Below are 23,142 nucleotides of genomic sequence, written 5' to 3' on the forward strand. Positions count from 1 at the left end.
TCGTCATCACAACAAACCGTCATCGCGCGCCACCATCTTAGTCAGGGAGGAAACTCAACACGAAATCAAACCCGGGGTGGTGTGAGGGGGAGGGGTTAAAGCCTCCACCCCGCGCCCGCACGACTCGCACCGCCCTTAGCAAGATGGCGCCCACGAGTCCTCGACGATTTGTTGCCCCGATCGCGAAGCGGGCTGCTTGACAAGTCAGTGAAGAAGGCGGCATGGCGGTGGACGTTCGCTCGGTCGTGGCGAGGAGACGCGGGAACAGGGCGCCCGGGGAAGGCGGAGGCGCGGTGAGGCACCTCGTCGCTCCGGGAGATGTCATCACGGGAGACGCCGGCTTCATGAGGTGCGCCGCGGACACGTGTGTGTGTGTCTTGTGTGTAAGAGAGACCGCATGGTGTGTTGTGTGTTGGGGGAGCGGTGGTGGAGCGGTTAGCGCTACGCTGCGCTACGGACTCGACTCGCGCTCACGGCCAACATCAGTGACGATTATCTGAACGGGTCCCCGGGGCTTTCGCCATAGGTTTTCTACAAAACCATAATTTCTTCAGCAGTCTAATTAGTATCAAGTTGTGGTGGGATTGCATGTTTTGTGTCATGGGGTTTCTAAAATAAAAACACGTGTTTTAACACGTAGGGCTTTCGCGGCCAATATTCATAATAAAGTTTTTGGGTTAGATCGCGTTATTTATAAATGTGTCGTAACCCTCCACCACCCGACACGGCCAATCAACAAAAAAGTGTCACGTTGACAAAAGACAAAATAGTTCACTACTTTTGCCCACCGGTGTGTTGAAGTGTGAAAACACAACATTTACACATTTTTGAGTAGTAAGACGTTTCGCTGGTAATTGCATCCAGCATCATCGGGCAATTCGCCAGAATGGTGTTTAGCAGATATGTGTGTGGATCGTTACATTTGACCGATTAAAAGACAATATTCTAATATTTAGAAGGCCAGTAATCGTTGGGCGTGTAAAGTGTATTATTACTGAGCAAGGCAAGTTAGTGTTGACAAGGTTCAATAATGCTAATAAATACAGACCAATTAAAGGACGCATGTCATGCTACACCAAACAATATATTGTTGTACTAATGTTATGCAACGGCATTTTGTTAAGCAACTGAACTTTTAAAAACTCTGATGATCCCATCTAAGACCCCCTGTGGCTTCAAGATGCACACACTCCAGTTTTCTTTCCTCTCTGTGGCACATTCACGCACACTCAGTGACACGCGGTTAGAGCCATGTGCAACACGTGGACATTATTAGAGCACGTTTTCGTGAACGGTACTAGTCAATTATAGAGTTAAAATGTGTATTTATGATATAACTGCAGGAATTAATGTTATTTGGGTCTTTCGGTAAAGTCACGTAGAAGAAAAATGTTCTACGTGACTTTACCGAAAGACCCAAATAATATGAATTCCTGCAGTCACGAAAGCTTTAAGTCAAGATTTAATATAGAATTTTTTTACATTTCTTGGATAGGAAGATGCTAGGTTCAAGAAAACAATCATTATTTTTTTGTTAAATAATATTTTTCATTCATTGGTAGTTTATAATGGGGATCCCTGACTGGAGCAACATATTGCTACACTCACTGCTGCAAAGAAGGGCAATTTGACCTCAATATGAGCTAGGGGGCAGCAACCAAAATGACAAGAAGAGCCATTTTTTTCGAACTCTAACACATTCCTGCGGAGGGAGCTGGTAGGAACGTTGGGTTGCTCGGTCAATGGCCATGGTCAACGGCGGCGTGGTGTATTCCGCATATATGCCCGACTGTGAGGGCGGGCACAAGCTGGCGTGAGTAGGTTAAACGTTGAATTTTATAAGGGCACCACGGGGTGACCAGCCCTTCTCCACCCAGCCCCACCCAGCCCCACCCCTCCCCACCCCTCCCCACCCAGCCCCTCCCCACCCTCCCCACCCGGCCCCTCCCTCCCTTCCCAGCCCCTCCCTGCACGACAGACGGACACAAAATCCCCTGTGGGCTGGTGGAACTAGTGGGTTCCTACCAGTAAAACACAATATTTCAAGTGCCGCAATGCACGTGGTGAATACGAGACAATGGGCCTTAATAAAATAACGTCACGAAGCAGTTCTTAAAAGGGCCGCACGCGACTCAGGAGCCACGTGTTGCCGACCCCTGGTGTAAGCCTACTGTTTAGCGTTCTATTATTGTGCACCATTCGTGGTGGTGGTGGTGGTGGTAATGGCGTTGGTGTTTTTTGTTTGGTGCAGGGGCCATGGCACCTACACAGAGGACGATAAGCTCATCGCATCAGTGGCCGGAGTGGTGGAAAGGGTCAACAAGCTGATCTGTGTGCGGCCTCTCAAGACACGGTGAGTTTTATTTCCACCACCCTAGCGAACTGTGCAAGGACAAGGCCCTTGCCGCATATTATTTTGTAAAGGGTGCTATGTGGAAAAAACTGATTTAATCAGGATCATCCTTGTGTTGTTGTTGGTGTCTGGTCACAATTGTAATTGTTAACATGTAAAGCTTAGGTTTTTAGCCCTTTCCCGTTTCGAGATGTCTGTAAGTTTCAGGGTGGGTCCTGTTCACCACTGAATCTCGGACCGTGCAAGCGGTTAGCGTTAATTTTATCTAGAGGCATCTTACTCACCGCAGAGAACTATAGCGACACGACCACACTCTATGATAGCTGGTGCAAAAAACTGTGCCACACATGCTCCCGCACGGCCTTGTGGGAGCCATTGTACGTATTTCAGAAATAAGTTATATTTTATAAATGTATCGCTCGTTACCTTAAAAATTACACCTAATGTGTATTATTGGGGTATTTTTTTATTTGACTGGGTTTGCCTAATTTGTGGAACTGCCGACTAGGTTTATACAACATATTTCATTGATAGATTTTCATATGAATGCATAAATGACTCTTAAAGGTGCAGGACAAGTGTCCATTGGGGTGCATTATAGTGTTTTTTTCTGTTATTCCCAAGTGGTGTCTGCTAGGTCATCATTAACATGACTGTGCTTATATATTGCCTTCTGTAGATACAATGGGGAAATAGGTGACGTGGTGGTGGGAAGGATAACAGAGGTGAGTGAGACATGGGTTCAGTTTGCAAGCTTCAACAGTTATTGGCATGTGTTCACAGTGTTTTCCTTGGGCAATCAAGCCAGAGATTGCTAAATTATTACTTAAAACTTTCGTGACTGCAGGAATTCATATTCTTTGGGTCTTTCGGTAAAGTCACGTAGATAGGTTCAAAGAAAATAACAAAAAACTACGACATTTCGATGGCAACACAAGCGGTCGTCATCAGGAAAAGGGGGGTTAGCTTCTAACGACAGCTGTTTATAAAGGTTTGAAATGGGCGTAGCCTAAATGTCATCAGCCAATGCCAATCCAAGTGGTGGGCAGCGACCGCGGCGGTGGTGGGCTTTCCACCAATCACAGGGCTGCCAGGCAGAAATTAGCATGTTAATGCAAGTTTACCGAGCATCCAGTGCCAAGGTGGCTATGTTAATGTAAGAGATTAGCATGTTAATGTGAGAGATTAGCATGTTAATGTAAGAGATTAGCATGTTAATGGAAGATCGTGAAGCAGCAGCCTCGAGGATGGCGCGTGAGGTAGCTGTGTTAGTGAGAAATTGTATCTGTTATTGTAAAAAATCAGAGAGCTGAAAATACCAACTAACATCAGAAGGTGGGTAGGCTGGGAACATCACAGCCAGTTATGATTTAAACTGGCTAATAACGTCCTTCCAATGATTGCTCAGTTTGTACCCATCTTCTCGGTTGAAATTGTGTCTGTGTCTATATATATGGATGGCTTCATGAACGAATCTTTGTTGATAGCCAGTTGGTTTTCAGAGTACCTTCGTCTTAGAGAAATCAATTTCGTGTGAGCCCACCGCATTAAAACAATGATCAGCCACGGCTGAGGTATTGGTCCTACCGTGTTTCAGATCTGCCTTATGTTCACGAACAGTCCGAGACGTGTCGCTTCGTTTCCCCGGTACGCTCGCACAAAATGTATTTCTGTAAGACGAAGGTACTTTGCAAACCTACTGGCTATCAACAAAGATTCGTTCATAAAGCTATCCATATATATAGATGGGTATAAATTGAGTAATCACCTTCCGATGTTAGTTATTTTCGGCTCTCTGATTTTTTACATTAACAGATTCAATTTCTCACTAACACAGCTACTTCGTGCACCATCCTTGAGGCTGTTGCTTCACGACCTTCCATTAACATGCTATTCTCTCACATTAACATGCTATTCTCTCACATTAACATGCTATTCTCTCACATTAACATGCTAATATCTTACATTAACATAGCCACCTTGGCGCACTCGCCGTGGAGAATGCTCGGCAATCTTGCATTGACATGCTAATTTCCGCCTGGCAGCCCTGTGATTGGTGGAAAGCCCACCACCGCCGCGGTCGCTGCCCACCACTTGCATTGGCTGCTGACATTTGGGATATGCCCATTTCAAACCTTTATAAGCAGTTGTCTTTAGAAGCTAACCCCCCTTTTCCTGATGACGACCGCTTGTGTTGCCATCGAAACGTCATAGTTTTTTGTTATTTTCTTTGAACCTATCTGTGTGACTTTACTGAAATACCCAAAGAATACTGCAAAATTATACAATGTTTAAAACAGCTTGGGAAAAGACAGAATTATTGAGGAAGAAAATTCGACGTGTAGCTGGAGTGATGGTGAAATGATTCGCGCTAAAACCCGCTGCAATTTCCAGGAATTTCCATGATTTTTGTTTGCTTTGTTTATACCGTCTGTCTTGTGTGTGCTGTCTCATCTATACTATTTGTCTTGCGATTACTCATGTCTATGCCGTTTTCTGTACATGGCCTCTTTTATTTGCCTAACAAAAATTCGTATGTAATTATAATGAATGAAAAAGTATTGATTGTAATTCTCGAATGCCTAATTATATCCCACCCACATTGAGTGAAATGTCGATAATGAACGATGAGTTGAATGCTTTTTTTTCTCCTTAAAATGCACAGGTACAGCAAAAGCGTTGGAAGGTGGACACAAACTCCCGGTTGGATTCAGTGCTGCTGCTTTCGTCTGTGAATCTCCCAGGGGGAGAGCTGGTGGGTGCTTCATTGCTCTCTACAGTTCATCACCTGTCTCTCACTGGTTATTCTCCCTATCCAGGAGTTACTGAGGATGGCACGTCAGGGTTGGGGGGGGGTGCTGCTCACTCGAACATGACATTTGCCATGCATATTGCATGTATGAAGCAGACATTTGAACTAAAATCAAAGCTCGTTCTATGCCATATCCAGGATTCCCTTCTGTCATCCAGTAACATCTTCCACTAGCCTCCGAGCAACAGGGGGTTGAGTGAGCCATCTTTTCTTTTGAAGCTTCCATCCGACCAAAATAAACTCCCCCACCCTTGTCTGTAAATAGTTTTTAAAGCTTCAAAGTCGGCTGTCAGCTGGATAAGAGTAATCGTGAAATAAAACATCTTTGCAGCTGTGCCACATCATTACATTTTCTGAGTTTACTATCACAGTGCGATGATATATTTTCATTCTCAATGCTAGAAGTTCAATCAATCTTTATTTTACGTGCCAATACCGCCCTCAATATTGCACATTACAATGGAATTTGAACGGTACAGGGGGCGTAGAGCAACAGGAATGAAAAAAGAAACGCGTCACGCCCTCAGCGGCTAACACCGACCGAGCAAAGTAAATTGCAACTGTGCGCAACGAATAACGTAAGGAAAGGTAAGTCGTAAATAAAAAATAAATGAAAAGTAAAGAGACCGTTTTCATTTTCAATCTTAGATTTTATGGAAAGGCCAGTCTTAATGGGTGTGTCTTGCACAGACCACGGAATTGAGAGACACTCGGCGCATTTCACATGTCCGGTGGCAGTCGGGGTGTTCCAGGTTTTTGGGGCTGCGCTCAAAGGATTTATCCCCCCCAGTGTCAGGTGAAAAATCCTGGGCTGGTCAAGTCTTGACCCTTCCTGTGGAACGGAGTGCGTTTTATGTGGCTGAGGATTAGGCGCGTCCAAGCCATGCTTTGAAGGTTAGAAGAGCAACCTTGAATTTGATGCAGAAGCGAGACCGGTAGCCAGTGCAAGCTGCGGGGAGGGTAGGCGTAAGTTCACTAAATTAGGTTAACACCTATTGTAACGCGGTGGCTTCTTGTACATGATCTCAGCTGGTGCCAACTCTTGTGTTCTAACCCTGAGCCGCCACCTGGACATCTCCCAAAATCCCAGTTTGCCAAAAAAGTAATGCACTGGCTTTTTTCCACGTTATTGACTCAGGATGCAATGGAACCAGATTAATTTGAAATGTTTGGCAAAGCTTATTGCATTGTGCAGTTGTAAATTCTATCAAAGGATACTCAGTATAATTTTAGAGGAAGTTCATCATCGCAAAATATGCCGAGTTCGATTGGTGCCAACCTTGGCATTGTCCTCGAAAAACATAGTCGTGTATAAAAATGTCACTTTTTGCACATTGTGCAGTCGCATTTAATCGTTGCATGAGTTGAAAGAAGTAGGCAACTTACAGGTCTTTCTTGCTGCATATTTCACCGGGAGCTCTTTACTTTTCCAATGTTATCCACGTCATGTTTATTGTGGACGTACAAATGTTGATTGTGGTGTTTAAATATAAAAATGTTTTCTAATATTTTTATGCAATCCAACTAAATGTAAATCCTAATATATTTTTACTCTCCGTCTGTCTGAAACACAGGGACAGGGTAGCTCTCATGTATATATATATGATTCAATGTCACCAAAACTTGAGTATAAAGTTTGATTGCTGCTAGAAGGTGACCCTGTAGAAAACTGGGCAAATTTATCAAAGGCGTTCCCCAAAACTTTGAGACAAAAAATCTATGCCAAAACGTTCCCTGGAGGTAGAAGCATCCATGCCTTCCCTCTCCCCTGCCCTCCTGGTAACGTCATTGTGTGTGCCATCATATCACTATCACACGTCATGCGTCACGTGACCATTTAATTGTATGGCCTGAAACTTAATGGGCAACGCATACATGAACAGAATCCATTCCTGTGCATGCTTTTTTCTCCCTTGTCTTATTAGCGACGGCGATCAGCAGAGGATGAGCTGGCGATGAGGGACTACTTGCAGGAGGGTGATCTCATCAGCGTATCCTTGAACATTTCGCATGAAAGTCCTGCCGAATGTGAATTTCCTAAAATATATATGAAGTTGAATCATCAGCATCAATCCACTTAAGTCAGACCTTATATGAATATAAGTAGATATTTAGTTATTTTTCGATTTAAAGCTTTTGTGAGTGCAGGGATTAATCTTCTTGGTTCTTTCGGTAAAGTCGCGTAGAAGGGAAGTAATAAAATAATACAAATAAAACATAATAAAACAATTCTCACGACGTTTCGGCCACAACGCAAGCAGCCGTCCTCAGGTGAAAACCAGGTCTGTCGAGGCGACAGCGTCTGAATGAAACAGCACACGTGCTTGGAGACTATATATAAGCTGGGTTGGAAGGGGGGAAAAGGGCGCCTTGACAAAAGAATATGCATATCAAGAGGAATTTAGCATATTTATGGGAAATGCAGGTATGTGATTAGTACTACTTATGCCCGTGCATTATGCAGGATTAGCAGCATCAAAGGGAAGGGATATGGGAAATGCAGGTATGTGATTAGTACTACTTATGCCCGTGCATTTTTTTTATTTAGTTATTGTTACTTGTGAGTTGCCTTCGACGAAAGCACCCAGATTGCATCTGATATTGCATCTTGAAATCTAAGTAGCATTGAACCTTGATAGTACTTCGATGCTCAACCCACCAATAACAGTCATAACCTGCTGGGCTGCATAGTGAGCAGCAGAGGGCATCGCAGCAAAATCCATTGTTATAATCTATGCACCCACATCTGATCCCCAACTTTATCAACCTGCAATGACCAGCGTGGTGCAGTATGGTGAAATAACCCTTACGACATGAGGGAGGCCCTCATCCAACAGTGGATTGACAAAGGGGCGGTACATGTACGCCTGTATTAGCCTGTGGCCCAGATGTTTACAAGCATTACTTGTGTGCTACTTTGCTGAGCAAGTGGTGCAAGGTGTTTCTCATCTCATGAGCGACTGTTATTGTAAATGCAACTGTCGTGTCGCTCCTTAATCGTTGATTTAATGCAGGCTGAGGTACAAGCGGTCTTCTCAGACGGTGCACTTTCCCTACACACCAGGAGTCTTAAATATGGCAAGGTGAAGTGGCGCACACCCCGGGGAGTGGGACAAGAACTGCCTAAACACACACACGTGATTGGACAGTTTATTCTCCATTTCGTTGAAGTATTATTTAATTTTAAACGAGCAATTGCCAACCCCGGGGAGTGGGACAAGAACTGCTTAAACACACACACACGTGATTGGACAGTTTATTCTCCATTTCGTTGAAGTATTATTTTATTTTAAATGAGCAATTGCCAACTTGTAACAAGGTTTAAACTTAGCTGAGCGAGCTGATCTCCATTGCAGATACATTCCTAATTTTCTGGGTTTAAATGTATTCCGAACCTCATTTTATTGTGATCGAATGTACCTTTCCAAGTTATCTATATTAAAAGAATGGCATTGCATGAAGTGTGGAGTTACAGGAGCTGAAAGCGGTAATAAGACGTAGCCAAAAAATTGCCCTCTGCTGGGGCAAGAATCACTGACATCCATATAACTAAACTGTCGCGATTCACTTGCACCATTTAGAAAGATAGCAACAATGTGAGTGAAGTTTGTGTCTCCCCGCTCAATCAAGCAATAGGGAGGCAACTCATCTGCACTGTTAACCTGGAGCCAGGGGCAGAAATTTTGCATTCCCATGGCAGAGGCCAGTTCACTTCCCACGAGTTGGTATTCATATCAACCACAGCGGGATGGTAGGTTGAATCCACCTCTCGGTGTGAGTTTAACTCATAACCTTCCACTTGTGAGCCGTTCACTCTAACCACTGTAGCCACCCAGAAGACTTCTTCATCGTACTTGTGTGTCACGAGGGGAGATGACACGATGATTGTGTATGGCGTACTGTGCTATGAACCTGATGACCCGAGTTCGATTCTCGGACATAGATAAGCCAGACCAATGGCGAGTATCTGAATCGGTCCTGGATACCCTCTTTACCAACTACGTTATCAAAAGACGTGGGGTGGCCTCCATCCATCAGTTAATTGATGATCTGTGCGAAGGATGTCGTCATGGAGTAATGGTCATAGCACACTGGACCTGCAATGCAGAGGTCACCGGTTCAGTTAGATGTCCAGGCGTGGCAGTCGTTAACTCCCCCCCCCCACCTCTGTCCACACAGCTGTATAAATAGGTACACCATACTCGATTGTCAGGTCCTGTTTGGTGAGGATAAAGTGTGGGTACTCCCACTTTTTCTAAAAATGTCTGGCCAGCATGGAATATTCGTCCAAAATACCCTCTAGCAGGGCTGACTATAGCTCTAAAGTGGAGGGCCTTCCGCTAGAAGTTGCATCAATGTGCAGTTGCAGGCCTGCACAGTTACCTTTTTGCATTTTGTTGTAATACACTGTGAAGCCATTGACTGGACATTTTTTGGGGGAGCCACTGGCCCCGCAATGACCAATTCCCCTTCCTGCCCCCCCTCCCCACTCGGGTCTGTGGCACTGCATTCCCGCGACAGCTGGGCCAGGGCGTGCTGGTGCGCGTGTCTCCGTCGCTGGTGAAACGGCGCAAGACGCATTTCCACGCGCTGCCCTGCGGCGCCTCCATCATCCTGGGCAACAATGGCTTTGTGTGGATCTACCCGACCAGCGACAGCCACGCAGAGGAGAGCGGCGGCTTCTACACCGACTTGGAGGTGTGCAGTGTGCTGGAGTAGGCCACTGTGCCAGAGGAACCCACACTTACTATGGGGACTGAGATTGAAGTCTGCGTGACCGTTTTTTTTTGCGCTTACGAGTCTTGAGTTGGGGCTCATCTCATTTTTACAGTCGTGAACCAGTGGTGGAAATCCCACTTCCCTATCGGTAGGGAAAGTCTATCCATAGGAATACAAATGTATCGTGGTAATCATGTCATCGGCCTTGAATGGATGATGAGTTCAGTATTTTATGATAGATACACTTTTTTATTTTGTTTCCCAACGTTTAATATCACGATCGTGAATCCAACCGCTTTAACTTCGGTGTCGCCTGTCCAAATAAAATGCACTTGCTGAAGAACCTCCCAGGTTTGGGGGCAACACGTCAGACCTGCTGAACAATATTCAGGTCAATCTGAATACACCGGCGAGCTCTAGGTAGAACGGCGAGCTATAAGAAGAGAACGATGCTTTGTAACGGGCCATTGCAACATTTTCAAGATGTAATTCTTCACGTTCGTCCTTCCGATACGCTCATCATTTGTATTTAAAGCTTTCGTGACTGCAGGAATCCATACTCTTTGGTTCTTTCGGTAAAGTCACGTAGAAGGGAAATAATAAATTAATAAAAATAGAGATGCTGTCTTTCCGACAGCTTTGTTTCTTCACCTGAGGACGGCTGCCTGTGTTGTGGCTGAAACGTTGTGATATTTTTTATGATGTTTTATTTTTATTATTTTATTATTTCCCTTCTACGTGACTTTACCGAAAGAACCAAGAAGATCATCATTTTTAATTTTCGTTCAACAGACACAGGTCAGACACATTGTTTAGTAATTGTACATGTCAGTGTCGAATATTGATCGTCATTCAAATCTGTACTTGGGATGGGTGGGAGAAACAGCGTTTGGAAAACCTCCCAAGGTCTTCAGCACTGCAAAGTGCCTAAATGTTTGTCAGTTATCACTTCATTTAAGGAAATAAGCACAGTCAAAACTGTATATAGGCACAACTTAAATAAGCACCATTCTAATATAAGCAACACATGTTTACATTACACTGGTGAGGAAAGGCAGATGGAAGCTTTTGATACAAGCACATTCCAGATATAATCACAGCTTTCTTTTTTAGAAGGATGTAAAGGTAATAAAGAATGCTGGTGATTGTGCGTAGAGACGGTGCAAACTCACCCGTAACATTGCCGTAGAGTGGACGGCATCTTCATAACATAGATAATCCCGCTGTTTCTGTATTTTGACACTATTTGAATCCTAAATTCCTATTGTGTTGGACATCGCCTTTGATCAAGTCACCTAGAATGCATCGGACTATGTGATGGGCAGTCCATGGCAGTGCAGAAAAATCCATTGCTGCACTGGCATTAAATGCTTCCGACATTTTTGCAGTGCATTGCCAAAAGGCTTTACATGTCTTGGATGTGTGTGATGAGTTCAGGTTCACTCTCGTGCCAAGGGACAGCCTAATCCAGCTGGCCTTGCCCTGCAGCTAATCCGTGTTTGTGCCCCAGGATATATAGCCATGCTAGTCCACTGTGTATTCTCTTGGGATAATAAAAAAAAACCCGCCCTCCGACCTCGCGATGAGTTAATTTGTGTTGCTTCCCTGTAGCCCACGGCACTGTCGGAGCGAGAGGTGATTGCGCGTCTCCGCAACTGCGTGACGGCCCTGTCATGGCAACGCATGATGCTGTACGACACCAGTGTCCTTTACTGCTACGAGGCGTCCATGCAGCACCAGGTGAGGGCCGTTTTGCGTGTGGCCACGTGCGAGCCTTGACCACTGCACGGAAACATCCAAACGCAAGTCGTAGTCGTTGGTGAACTTGGTATAAGAGCCTGTAGCTGGCTCAGAATACCTGCATCGTGCTCCTGTCACTACACCTGCACCATGCACCTGTCACAACACCTGCACCGTGCACCTGTCAGTACATCATGTATACTATGCACCTGTGAGTACACCTGTATCATGCACCTGTACCTAAACCTTTCAGAGCTGGGCTATCAAAGTCATTAAGTAATTGATTACTCTACCAAATTGCAAGTTTATATGTTGTTAAGAGGGCGTGAGTTGACCTGGAGAGCAGGCAAAATAATGTTTAGCGGAAAGAACGAACTTGTTTGGCAACCACCGCCTCGCTGCCATTTTGCAAGTTGCAAAGCAATAGACATGGAATGAATACGGGGAGGGAGCAACAGTGCAATTTTTGACGAGGCGAAGAGAGAGTTGGGGTCTCCATGCCCATTCATTTCAGACGTTGCCGTGATAGCAAGACGGCGCCAATGGCCACGCCGAAGTGAACATGGAATCAAATTGTCAAGTGCACAAATAATATGAATCTTGTCCTTTAGAAGCACATTTAGCTGGGGGCACTGAACACATTCTCTGCGGCTGATTGTGCAAACCTGTATTCACTAGAATTAAAATAATTGGCAGCTTGTAAACGTGTCTACATTTGATGTTTATCGATTGTGGTGGCAGAGGATATGAATTCGTGCTTGGTAGTTAATCATTTCACGGTAAAAGTCCCTGTTGTGTCCCTGAACTGAGCTGCAGCCTCAATTTGCATGGGCTTGTTTGAGCACAGAGAGAGTTATGTGGGGTGTTGATCTGTAATTCCTCATCCAGTTGACTGCCTCTGCTGTGCTCCCTTACTTGCGGCCAAAATTGGGGGAGGGGAGGGGCAGAGGCTTTTGCTGGCGGAGCGTGTAAACGTGACCCGACAAATCAATGCCTCCCCCCCCCGTGTAATACCCACAAGCTGCCAAAATGAAGTGTGAAAAATTTTGGCCCGTTAATATTATAAACCGCTTCTGCGTCGCTTAAGAGCCGGGCTGTGCGGATAAACGCACGCAGCCAACCGCCGCCGAGCTTGAGGCATCCCGTGGGTATTTTTATACAAATGAAACCTATTGACCGTCTTTCATTTTGGCTTTCTCGTTGGGTTTATTTTATTTTATGAAAGCCCCCCCCCCTCCAGCGTGTTCAGTTGCATGTTCCCCCACAGCTAATTCTCGCATGGAATTAACGGCGAGACTTTAACATTGGCGAACAACAACGCGCCGAGCTCGGCAGTAGCTCACACGGCTCCCTAAACCATTGATCGCTTAGTCGCCTGCCGTACAGCAGCCTCCGTGGTGGTGCCGCGTATTGTCACGTGATGCTGGCGTGCCGAATTCAGAGTTAAACGTGCAAGCGACAGAACAAAAATGCCTGCTGTGTCGCTCCATTTGCACGGCCCATGCTGCGTTCCGCTATTATAGTTGACTTTCCCTCTGGGCGTTCACCTGTTGTGCGGTGAAAGGAATTGATTGTGTTAATAATGGACGGTTGCAAAGTGACCAGCTTCACTCAAGGGACCAATGCTGTGTGACAACGGAGAGAGCCCAGTACTACTGGAGACACTCTGCGTTTTGAATCTGGGAGTCAGATACCCGTCTTTATGAAGCCAGGTTTCAACGTTTGGTGGACTGTTCCCAGTCAAAATCATTACACATATAATACATTAATATTCATATGCATTATGTTTTTACTTATATAGGCTTAGCCTGGGTCTTATGATGCAAATATTTTAATTTGATCATATGGCTGTTGTGGTTATTTAAATACCCCTTGGAGCACCATTTAGTGTGGAGATGAAGACCTACTCGGGTGACTCCAGAAGTAGTTCGTCGGTGTAATCGTTTACCTTGTGACAATTTTGACAGCGTGACTGAAATATAATTGGTGGAAGAAAAACAATGTACTTTCTATATATGTTTCACCAATTAAAGATGAGCAATGAGAGCTTTGGTCTGTGATCTGTGCCATTTTCTGTAGTTTGGTGCTTGTTATTGTTATGTGATAGTGGTGCGGTGTGTGTGTTTTTGAAGGCACTAAATGTTGGTAATATTTATTTTTCTTGCCAACAGATCAAAGACATCCTCAAGCCCGAGGTGGCAGAGGAAGTGGTGGAGGAGACGAGACGGCGACTGTTGGAGCAGGAGGGATAAGCCGAGCTTAGTTTTGAACAAGGCACAAGATAAAATAAATATATATAAACTCACGGAGCTCTGGTCCTCTTTCACATTTAAAATTTAAATTAAAAAAAATCGGAAATGTATAAAATGCAACACCGCTCAGGGAATTGTATTTTTCTTGCCGTGAATAGAATTTGAATGATTTCACTGTGTTTATCCCAAATTGGCCAATTCAATTTCAAGCAATGTTGGTTGTTTTTTCCAATCAATATATAATAGATAACAGTCGCGTGCACGACTGAAAAGACAAATGTATTGTGCTTTAATAAATAACATGGATCAATTTAAAATTGGATGAGATAGTTTGGAAGAAAGACGTTTCTGAAGAGTGTTGGGTTTTGTGTATGTTCTTGCAATAAACATTGACAAAATACGTTAAAAGATTAATTTTTTATTTCAAAAGTATTATGAATAAAAAAGTAAACGCCAGAAATTGCATTTCACATCAGTGACACTTGAAAAGCTTATTGTATTTTTAATTCAATTTTCAGTCAAGTTTATAGGGCACTTTTTTTTGCTGCCGTATAATCTCACATTGCCTGTAACAACGTCTAAATATACACTGCAGTTCGTGTTATTTACATTATTTACACGACTAGAATTGTCAAACAATTAGATAAGTGGGGTGTATTATTTTGCTATGCGACTGTTAAGTCTGAATTGTAGCTTTAGTTTTTTTTACATAAAAACACAACGTGAATGTTTTTTTTTATACATTTCCACATGTTTCTAAATTACGGAAGTGATTTGAACGTACCAGTAGGAGGCCCAGTTAGCTCGGTCAAATTATATCTGGCGCTGCGTAGACGCAGGCACAATCACGCTGCCCGCAAACAAATTACTCCGCCTAGAGATGTAAAAATGTTTCACTATTTTCAGCACAATTACCAAACTCGTGTCACTTCGTCATTCGTTGAAATGAATTATCTGGTGTTTCGCGGGTGCATAACCATATATTCGGAACAAAGAAGAAATATAATGAAATGGTTTTAAAGCGAATATAATTAGCATGTTGAGTTTAGAACCTGTAACCTGCATGTGTGATATCCGCAAGTTAATAGTGTTTCCTCGGATACTCTCTGCTTTGAAGTGTACTTTCATTGAGTTACCCTTGTGTGTATACTGGTAGGAACCACCTGGTTCCACCAGCCCACAGGGGATTATTGTGTCCGTCCGTCGTGCATCCAAAAATGGGAGGGGCTGGGTGGGGAGGGTGGGGCTGGGTGAGGGGTGGGGCTGGGTGGGGAGGGGCTGGTCACCCCGTGGTGCCCTTCTAAAACTCAACGTTTAACCTACTCACGCCGGCTTGTGCCCGCCCTCAGTCGGCCATATTTGCGGAATACACCACGCCTCCGTTGACCCTAGCCATTGGCCGAGCAACCCAACGTTCCTACCAGCTCCCTCCGCAGGAATGTGTTATAGAGCGTAAGACTACATTTGCAAACCTGATGGCAATCAGGTCCTGCTGCGAGAAACAATCTGCGTGTTGTGGCGTTCGACATCGAGGTCACTTGTAAGTCTCGTTCTCGCCATCTAATTTGTATTCTACATATTCCCCATCTCAATTGGACTGCTTTGCCACGTTGGCCTCAGTTTATAATTTGCTTAAATCCCGTACATAATTGATTCTTACGCAAATCATTGCAAGCATCATGAACATTTCATTCTAATTCAAAACTTACGCATCTCATTTTGAATCGTACGGTATCCCTAATATTACAAGTGGAGGAAAATAGACAACGAAACAAAATGGAATTTAATCAATGTTTTGTGAATAAGGATACATGTATCAAGCCATTGTAGGATTGGTACATGCCGAGTAAAATGCGTACGCTGTTAATCATACGGATGGACTTTCGCACACCACAAATGTGGAATTTCCACCACCGCTCGTTGCAGTGAACACGATAGACGCACGAGTTCATTCTAGTCTGGCTGGTTGCGGCGTTGTGATGCACACGCGCGCGTGCGTGCATAGACATCGCATCGCCTGTGCTGTCAGGCGCCCGTTTGACTCCGTGACCAAACGGCGTTGGTGGTCGTGTTGACGAGTCGCGAAGTGTGAAACGTTCCCGCTCTGCTGTGGACAGCGTCGCTCGCGCCTCGAGCGAAGGCGTCGCAGAGTGCGCGCCACGAGACGATCCCTCGCTGCGATGCGAACTCCCTTGCCGCAACCGCGTGTTGGGTTTTCCTCCAAACAAATCAAAAACGATGGGGCAGGTGTGGCCATTGCTTTGGTGGTGCGTGGTGGTGGTGGTGGTGCTGCTTCTGCTGGGTTTTTTTAAATGCACGTTTATTTTTAGCAGGTGAGAACACGGAGATACCAAAATAGTATCGTTTGCGCGAGTCAACCCAGTGTATTAGTCTGACAAAAAGGAACAGTTTGTTGTGTGTAATCCCAATTTAGTAATTTGCGGATAGTTTTTTTTATTTGGACCGTGATGCCAGAAATAAAAAAATAATCGCCTCTGTGAATGACGTCAATGTATCTTTGACATCCACTGTGAAGCAGAGTTGCGAGTATTGTGATTCTCCCTGCAGGTGTCATTCTATTTCGGATTTTGATAGCGCCCTAATTGAGGTGGCCACTGGATTCGAACCGTGAACTTCTGCAACGGTAACGAACATGCTACCACAGGGCACGACTGGTGGTTGTGGTGGTGCTTATTTGGCGGATGGCCCTGCATGTGATGGTGATTGATGTTTGTGGGTGGTAGGGGGTTTGCATGTACTGCACATGAGACCTTGAACCATGGTTATGTGCACTTGGGAGCATTATAATGCAAGTGGTGTGTGTGGGATAATGTCTTCATCAGGATGTGGGCTTATGCTCCCTTTGCAATGATTCCACGGGGAGCTTGTTTTTGGTATAATCTAATAATAACCCCTAATCCATAACCTCTATTAAATCCCATCTCCAAGTCGGCACTCCCCTGCAGCCCCAGTGCTTCTTTGCAAAATCGACTTAATCTCTGCGGGTTATCACCTCATACTAAATACTGTAATAGAATACCTCTACATGAATGCATTGATTGCCTTCAACCGGAGCCCCAAGAATTGAGCGTCACCCAAAACTCCAATGCTAATTATTTTAACCTCTCACATCCTCCTAACTAGTCTCATGAATCCAACATCCGACACTCAAGATAACCCCAATGAGCGTCGCGGTTGCGAGATATTAACTACCTCGCCTGGTATGTAGGACGTCGTAGGTTTGATCCCGTCCCTGGCGCCTGTATATTGGAGTTTGCGTGTTCTCCCCGTGGTTGGGTGGAGTTTTTCCTCCGGGTTTTCCCTCCATATTTAGAAACATGTTTTTGAGTGGCTGTGATGCATTTCCACGATAAGCCGCTCCGTTGAGCTATAATTTGTGGCCAAGTCGCTTTTGAAAAAGATATATCTCAATGAACCTTACCTGATCAAACGTTTAGTGTTAGATCAACTACCGTTATGAAGGAAATTCTATTTTCAAATCCTTTATTTTAAGTTCACTTGCTTGCTTGCGCGCTTATGACCGTGCAAATCTTTAGGTCGTTTTTAACCCACTTCCCGTGATCCAATCGAGCTGACATTTTGCACACAGACTCGTTGTGCGTGACAATTTATTTTCGTGAAATTTTTTTTCCAAAATGTTACACTTTTTAGGAAAAAATAAATTATATTTAATTACCAATTGCTTAATGGTGGCAGGCAATCATCTGACCCATAGGTGGCAGCCATCTCAAGCCAGAGGACGAGAGGACTCTAGCCGCCACGCATATAAAGGATTTATAGTGAAAAACTTTGTTTTACGGGTTAATTTTTTTGGTTGTGCAGTACGTAAGTGATTCAAATCTGGCTGTAGGTCATATAATTATTGACTCCACAATAATACAAGTAAACAAATCAAATCGAAACTAGGAATTTGAACATTGCACTGGGCAGCTGCATGCTTCTTAAAATCCTGCTTTTCAAAGGTATAAAGGAGTTAACTTAAGTCGGGATCATGTCATTGATTTGGGTGGTGTATGTAGGATTTGCGACGAGGAATCTGCTGGGATTTGAACAGCCTTGAATAATTCATCACCTCTCTTTCACGTGGAGACTCACGGTCGTATCCATAATTTGGAAACCCAAGTCCCTTGCATTTCACGCCTGCAAACTCCAGTTACGCAAGGCCCGTTTCTGGATATTTGCCATTTTATTTGTGATTCCCTCCACCCAAATGTGTATCCATATTGCACTTTTGGCATCATGCCGTCAGACGGATCCATTCCAATCTCGGACAGCAGTGCATCCCTTCGCTTTCGAGAACGGCCCACGGAAGCTGATATCACAGAGCTCTCCGTGATGCCATCACATGACCTCTGGTCCACAGTACGGGATAGCACACTCCCATCCATTCTGCAAGGGAGAGTAAAATGTGTCACGTGACACCGACGTTTACATTCTCAGGTGCTATTTGCCAAATTACGTGAATCACAGCATGTTATGTTTTGCGTAGTCATTGGTGACCTTTTTGTTTTATTTAGCTGAGCCTGTTTGAGGCTTTGAGAGTCTGACAGGCCAAATGACATGACGATTTTACAAATCCGCGAAAAGTTGTCCATCCGAGTTCGTTTAGTGATCCGTTCAAAGGCTTGAACCAACGTCAAATACAAATTTATGAATTTTGGTGACCGTGTACAAACAATTTACAAAATATCACCATCGTCAATCGTAGAGCATCGTTTCTAATAAATTAAGCGCTTGGAAAACAAATACAGGGTGCTTCAAAACATGTTAACACTTTTGAGAATTTGCAATGATACCACAAGAGATGTGCTGCATCCGGGCTCTGTAGACCACCTGGAGAAGATTCCAGGCACGCGTTGACAACGATGGCGAACATGTGGAGACTATGGACTTTTTGAAGCTATTAACATACATTTGTTATCATGTTACAGTGTAGTATTTTCCGTTCTTTTTTCCATTAAAAACGATTGTCCCGTATAAGTGTTATAACATATGTTTGAAGCGCCCTGTATGTTTCAGAGCTGTCTGAAAAAAAGACCATTTCCTAAATCAATGTATATTATATTATTTTACTTTTATTAATTTTAATTTTTTTTACCTACGTGACTTTACCGACAAAACCTAAGAATATCAATGTAACATGCACAACGCGTCACAAGTCTACAAAGACGAGGCAGACGCACGGATTATGGAGAATCGGACTCGACTCGATGGACACTGGAGATTAAAGAACGTATTTTTGTTTGTCATTCTGCACTTGAAAGCGTCGATCATTGTTGGTTGATCGAACTTAACAGACCGCGTTGTTCCAGCCCATCGGGGGCTGCCGATGAGAAGCTCCGAGTTGAGTTTTGCACGCAGCCAGGTCACTTCCAGGACGAGCCGAGATTGCGGTGGTGGTGAATGCGGGTGGATGATGTGGCTCCGGTAGGTTGGTTAGTTGACCGGTGTCGTCCTCGCTTTGAAGGTGAACACGGCTGTCGTGCACTGACAACCAGGGTAAGCATTTGCGAAGGTTGCGAAGAGCTCGTGAGAGAGTCTGATGGGTCTGGGAGGGGATGTGGGGGGGGGTTAGACAATCGACTTTGGCGAGGGAGTTCTGAAGGCGCTGAAGACGTTGGCTGCTGAGCACTGGCGGAGCCAGTTGGGGGGGGGGGGGGGCACATGCCCCCCCAATGATCTGATCGAAATCCCTAATTTCGATCGGATCATTGGGGTTTATTAGTAATAAATCGGCATTTTGCGACCCCCACTGCCACTGTGTAGCATATTATTACGTGCCAGGGACTCTATGAGATGATAGGACAATAGTCTGAGTCGATAATTGGCAATAACTAACGGCAAAGCGGTTATAAGTGACTCACAGAATTGTGCGCAGTTGCGTATACAGTCCACGACTTCCCTGAAGGCAAACACCTTCAGCGAGCGCGATGCCGATCACACAACGCGGTTCGAATTCGACCCTCGATCGATGGCTGCGCCATCGCCGCACACGCGTCGAATCAAAAGCAAGGGACAAGTCCTTACTTACTAACAACTCCTCTATCATTTCTCATGGCTGGAGGGGTTGCCCCCCCCCCCTACCTGAAAATCTTGGCTCCGCCATTGCTGCTGAGGCAATCATTTGACACGGCACAGGAGGGAGTTACAATAGCCTTGGTGCGTGGTGACGAAACTGACTGCACGCAATAAAAAACACACACATTTGGTGACATTTTTGTCAGTTTCAGTTCAGTTTCATTTATTAGGTATAACCCTGTGAGCCATGCGGCTCTTGACTCGGGTGCAACCGCAACAAAACAAAAACATGAACAAGAAACATCTTAAAGTGACTACACGCAACAGGAAAATCCTGGAAAAAAACAGCAAAGTCTTCCAAAAAAAACACCGCGTTTCAACGCTGTGTGCAAAAATCCCAGTGGGATGCAAGTAAAACAATAACAACCATAAGACAATGTAGATTAAAGTTATCAGGCTAACTCTGTACTACAACAAACAAACATGGCTAAACCAAAACGTTTTCAAAATCACCAAACTAAAGCTATAACAACAATGTAACAGTGATCATAGGAACTGTGATTAAAATTTAACAATAAACGAAAAACATAACATGTACGACCAAACTTTGCAGCCATAGTTGGCTGCATGTGTCACTCCATAACAGCAGGAATATCAGTAGCAGAATCAAGAGTTCTGGATGTGGCGTAGTGCCCGGGTGAGCGTGTAGGCTCATGAGCGGATTTGCCTGGTCTACTCCGTGGGTCCGAAGTCAAGAGAGAGAGTGTCTGGATGTCCGGCAACTTGTGTTCCGTACGAGTTTGTTTTTTCTTTCTCCAAAAGCGTCTCGCCGTTGTGCGTTCCTGTTATAAGGTGGCTTCAATGACCAGGATGATGAGGGAACAACAACAATAAAAAAGTTTAACTGTCTTCTTGGTTCTTTCGGTAAAGTCAAGACAGCGTCTGAATGGTTCAGACGCTGTCTTTCCGACAGACCTGTTCTTCACCTGAGGACGGCTGCTTACGTTGTGGCCGAAACGTCGTGAGAATTATTTTATTATGTTTTATTTTTATTATTTTATTATTTCCCTTCTACGTGACTTTACCGAAAACCAAGAATATGAATCCCTGCAGTCACGAAAGCTTTAAATCGAAATTTAAGTTCAACTGTATTTGAATAAAATAACAAATTTACCCACATTTGTCAATTCACTGCCGGGTGAAGGACTTTTCTCTTCCTATCGATCATGGGGGTTGTTTGACCATACTTCACCACTCTTGCCAGTATAGGTTGGTGATAATGTAGTGGGGGGGGGGGGGCGAGTTCCGAGCTGGGCCATTTCCAATATCACCACCGATGGTAGGGCCGTGGCTGGAAATCGATTTCAAGGAGTTGGATTCATAGCACAGTGCGCTAATCACTGCGCCACCACTCCTCTGCAACAGAATTGGTAAATCTCACGTGAGGGAAAATGTGCAGGCTGTGCAAATTAACTAAATTTAATTTTACAATGCTAAGCATTTGGCAATTATACATTACAATCTGTCTCGTCGTACACGCGACAGTATACGGCAGAGGTGGGACAAAGTCATTGTTATGCAAGTCCAAGTCGAGTCGCAAGTCATCAAATTCATGACTCGAGTCTGACTCGAGTCCAAGTCACATGACTCGAGTCCACATCTCAGAGGTGGGACAAAGTCATTGTTATGCAAGTCCAAGTCGAGTCGCAAGTCATCAAATTCATGACTCGAGTCTGACTCGAGTCCAAGTCACATGACTCGAGTCCACATCTCAGAGGTGGGACAAAGTCATTGTTATGCAAGTCCAAGTCGAGTCGCAAGTCATCAAATTCATGACTCGAGTCTGACTCGAGTCCAAGTCACATGACTCGAGTCCACATCTCAGAGGTGGGACAAAGTCATTGTTATGCAAGTCCAAGTCGAGTCGCAAGTCATCAAATTCATGACTCGAGTCTGACTCGAGTCCAAGTCACATGACTCGAGTCCACATCTCAGAGGTGGGACAAAGTCATTGTTATGCAAGTCCAAGTCGAGTCGCAAGTCATCAAATTCATGACTCGAGTCTGACTCGAGTCCAAGTCACATGACTCGAGTCCACATCTCAGAGGTGGGACAAAGTCATTGTTATGCAAGTCCAAGTCGAGTCGCAAGTCATCAAATGCATGACTCGAGTCTGACTCGAGTCCAAGTCACATGACTCGAGTCCACATCTCAGAGGTGGGACAAAGTCATTGTTATGCAAGTCCAAGTCGAGTCGCAAGTCATCAAATTCATGACTCGAGTCTGACTCGAGTCCAAGTCACATGACTCGAGTCCACATCTCAGAGGTGGGACAAAGTCATTGTTATGCAAGTCCAAGTCGAGTCGCAAGTCATCAAATTCATGACTCGAGTCTGACTCGAGTCCAAGTCACATGACTCGAGTCTACATCTCAGAGGTGGGACAAAGTCATTGTTATGCAAGTCCAAGTCGAGTCGCAAGTCATCAAATTCATGACTCGAGTCTGACTCGAGTCCAAGTCACATGACTCGAGTCCACATCTCATAGGTGGGACAAAGTCATTGTTATGCAAGTCCAAGTCGAGTCGCAAGTCATCAAATTCATGACTCGAGTCTGACTCGAGTCCAAGTCACATGACTCGAGTCCACATCTCAGAGGTGGGACAAAGTCATTGTTATGCAAGTCCAAGTCGAGTCGCAAGTCATCAAATTCATGACTCGAGTCTGACTCGAGTCCAAGTCACATGACTCGAGTCCACATCTCAGAGGTGGGACAAAGTCATTGTTATGCAAGTCCAAGTCGAGTCGCAAGTCATCAAATTCATGACTCGAGTCTGACTCGAGTCCAAGTCACATGACTCGAGTCTACATCTCAGAGGTGGGACAAAGTCATTGTTATGCAAGTCCAAGTCGAGTCGCAAGTCATCAAATTCATGACTCGAGTCTGACTCGAGTCCAAGTCACATGACTCGAGTCCACATCTCATAGGTGGGACAAAGTCATTGTTATGCAAGTCCAAGTCGAGTCGCAAGTCATCAAATTCATGACTCGAGTCTGACTCGAGTCCAAGTCACATGACTCGAGTCCACACCTCTGGTATACGGTAATGTATTGTAATGTACGCCAATTATACTTTTCCTATCGGACAGTTCTGCAAGGCTAGGCGGAATAGGTGAGCAATAGGGTTGAAACGCACATTTATCATGATGACTTTCCCTGGCTGACGAG

At 44.6% G+C, this 23,142-nt stretch overlaps 1 protein-coding gene across 1 annotated transcript; it reads left to right on the plus strand.

Moving 5' to 3' along the window:
- Positions 1–133: 133 nt before the first annotated feature.
- On the plus strand, positions 134–14,267 carry EXOSC2 (exosome component 2). The gene is made up of 9 exons (XM_078878019.1): positions 134–349; positions 2,252–2,353; positions 3,033–3,078; positions 5,019–5,108; positions 7,091–7,156; positions 8,180–8,248; positions 9,687–9,863; positions 11,496–11,624; positions 13,796–14,267. The coding sequence occupies exons 1-9, from the start codon at positions 222–224 to the stop codon at positions 13,874–13,876; spliced, it is 888 nt and encodes a 295-aa protein (XP_078734145.1). The 5' UTR covers positions 134–221; the 3' UTR covers positions 13,877–14,267.
- The last annotated feature ends 8,875 nt before the right edge of the window (positions 14,268–23,142 follow it).

This window comes from Lampetra fluviatilis, chromosome 49 (assembly GCF_964198595.1).
Source record: "Lampetra fluviatilis chromosome 49, kcLamFluv1.1, whole genome shotgun sequence".
In the NCBI taxonomy this organism is placed as follows: Eukaryota; Metazoa; Chordata; class Hyperoartia; order Petromyzontiformes; family Petromyzontidae; genus Lampetra; species Lampetra fluviatilis.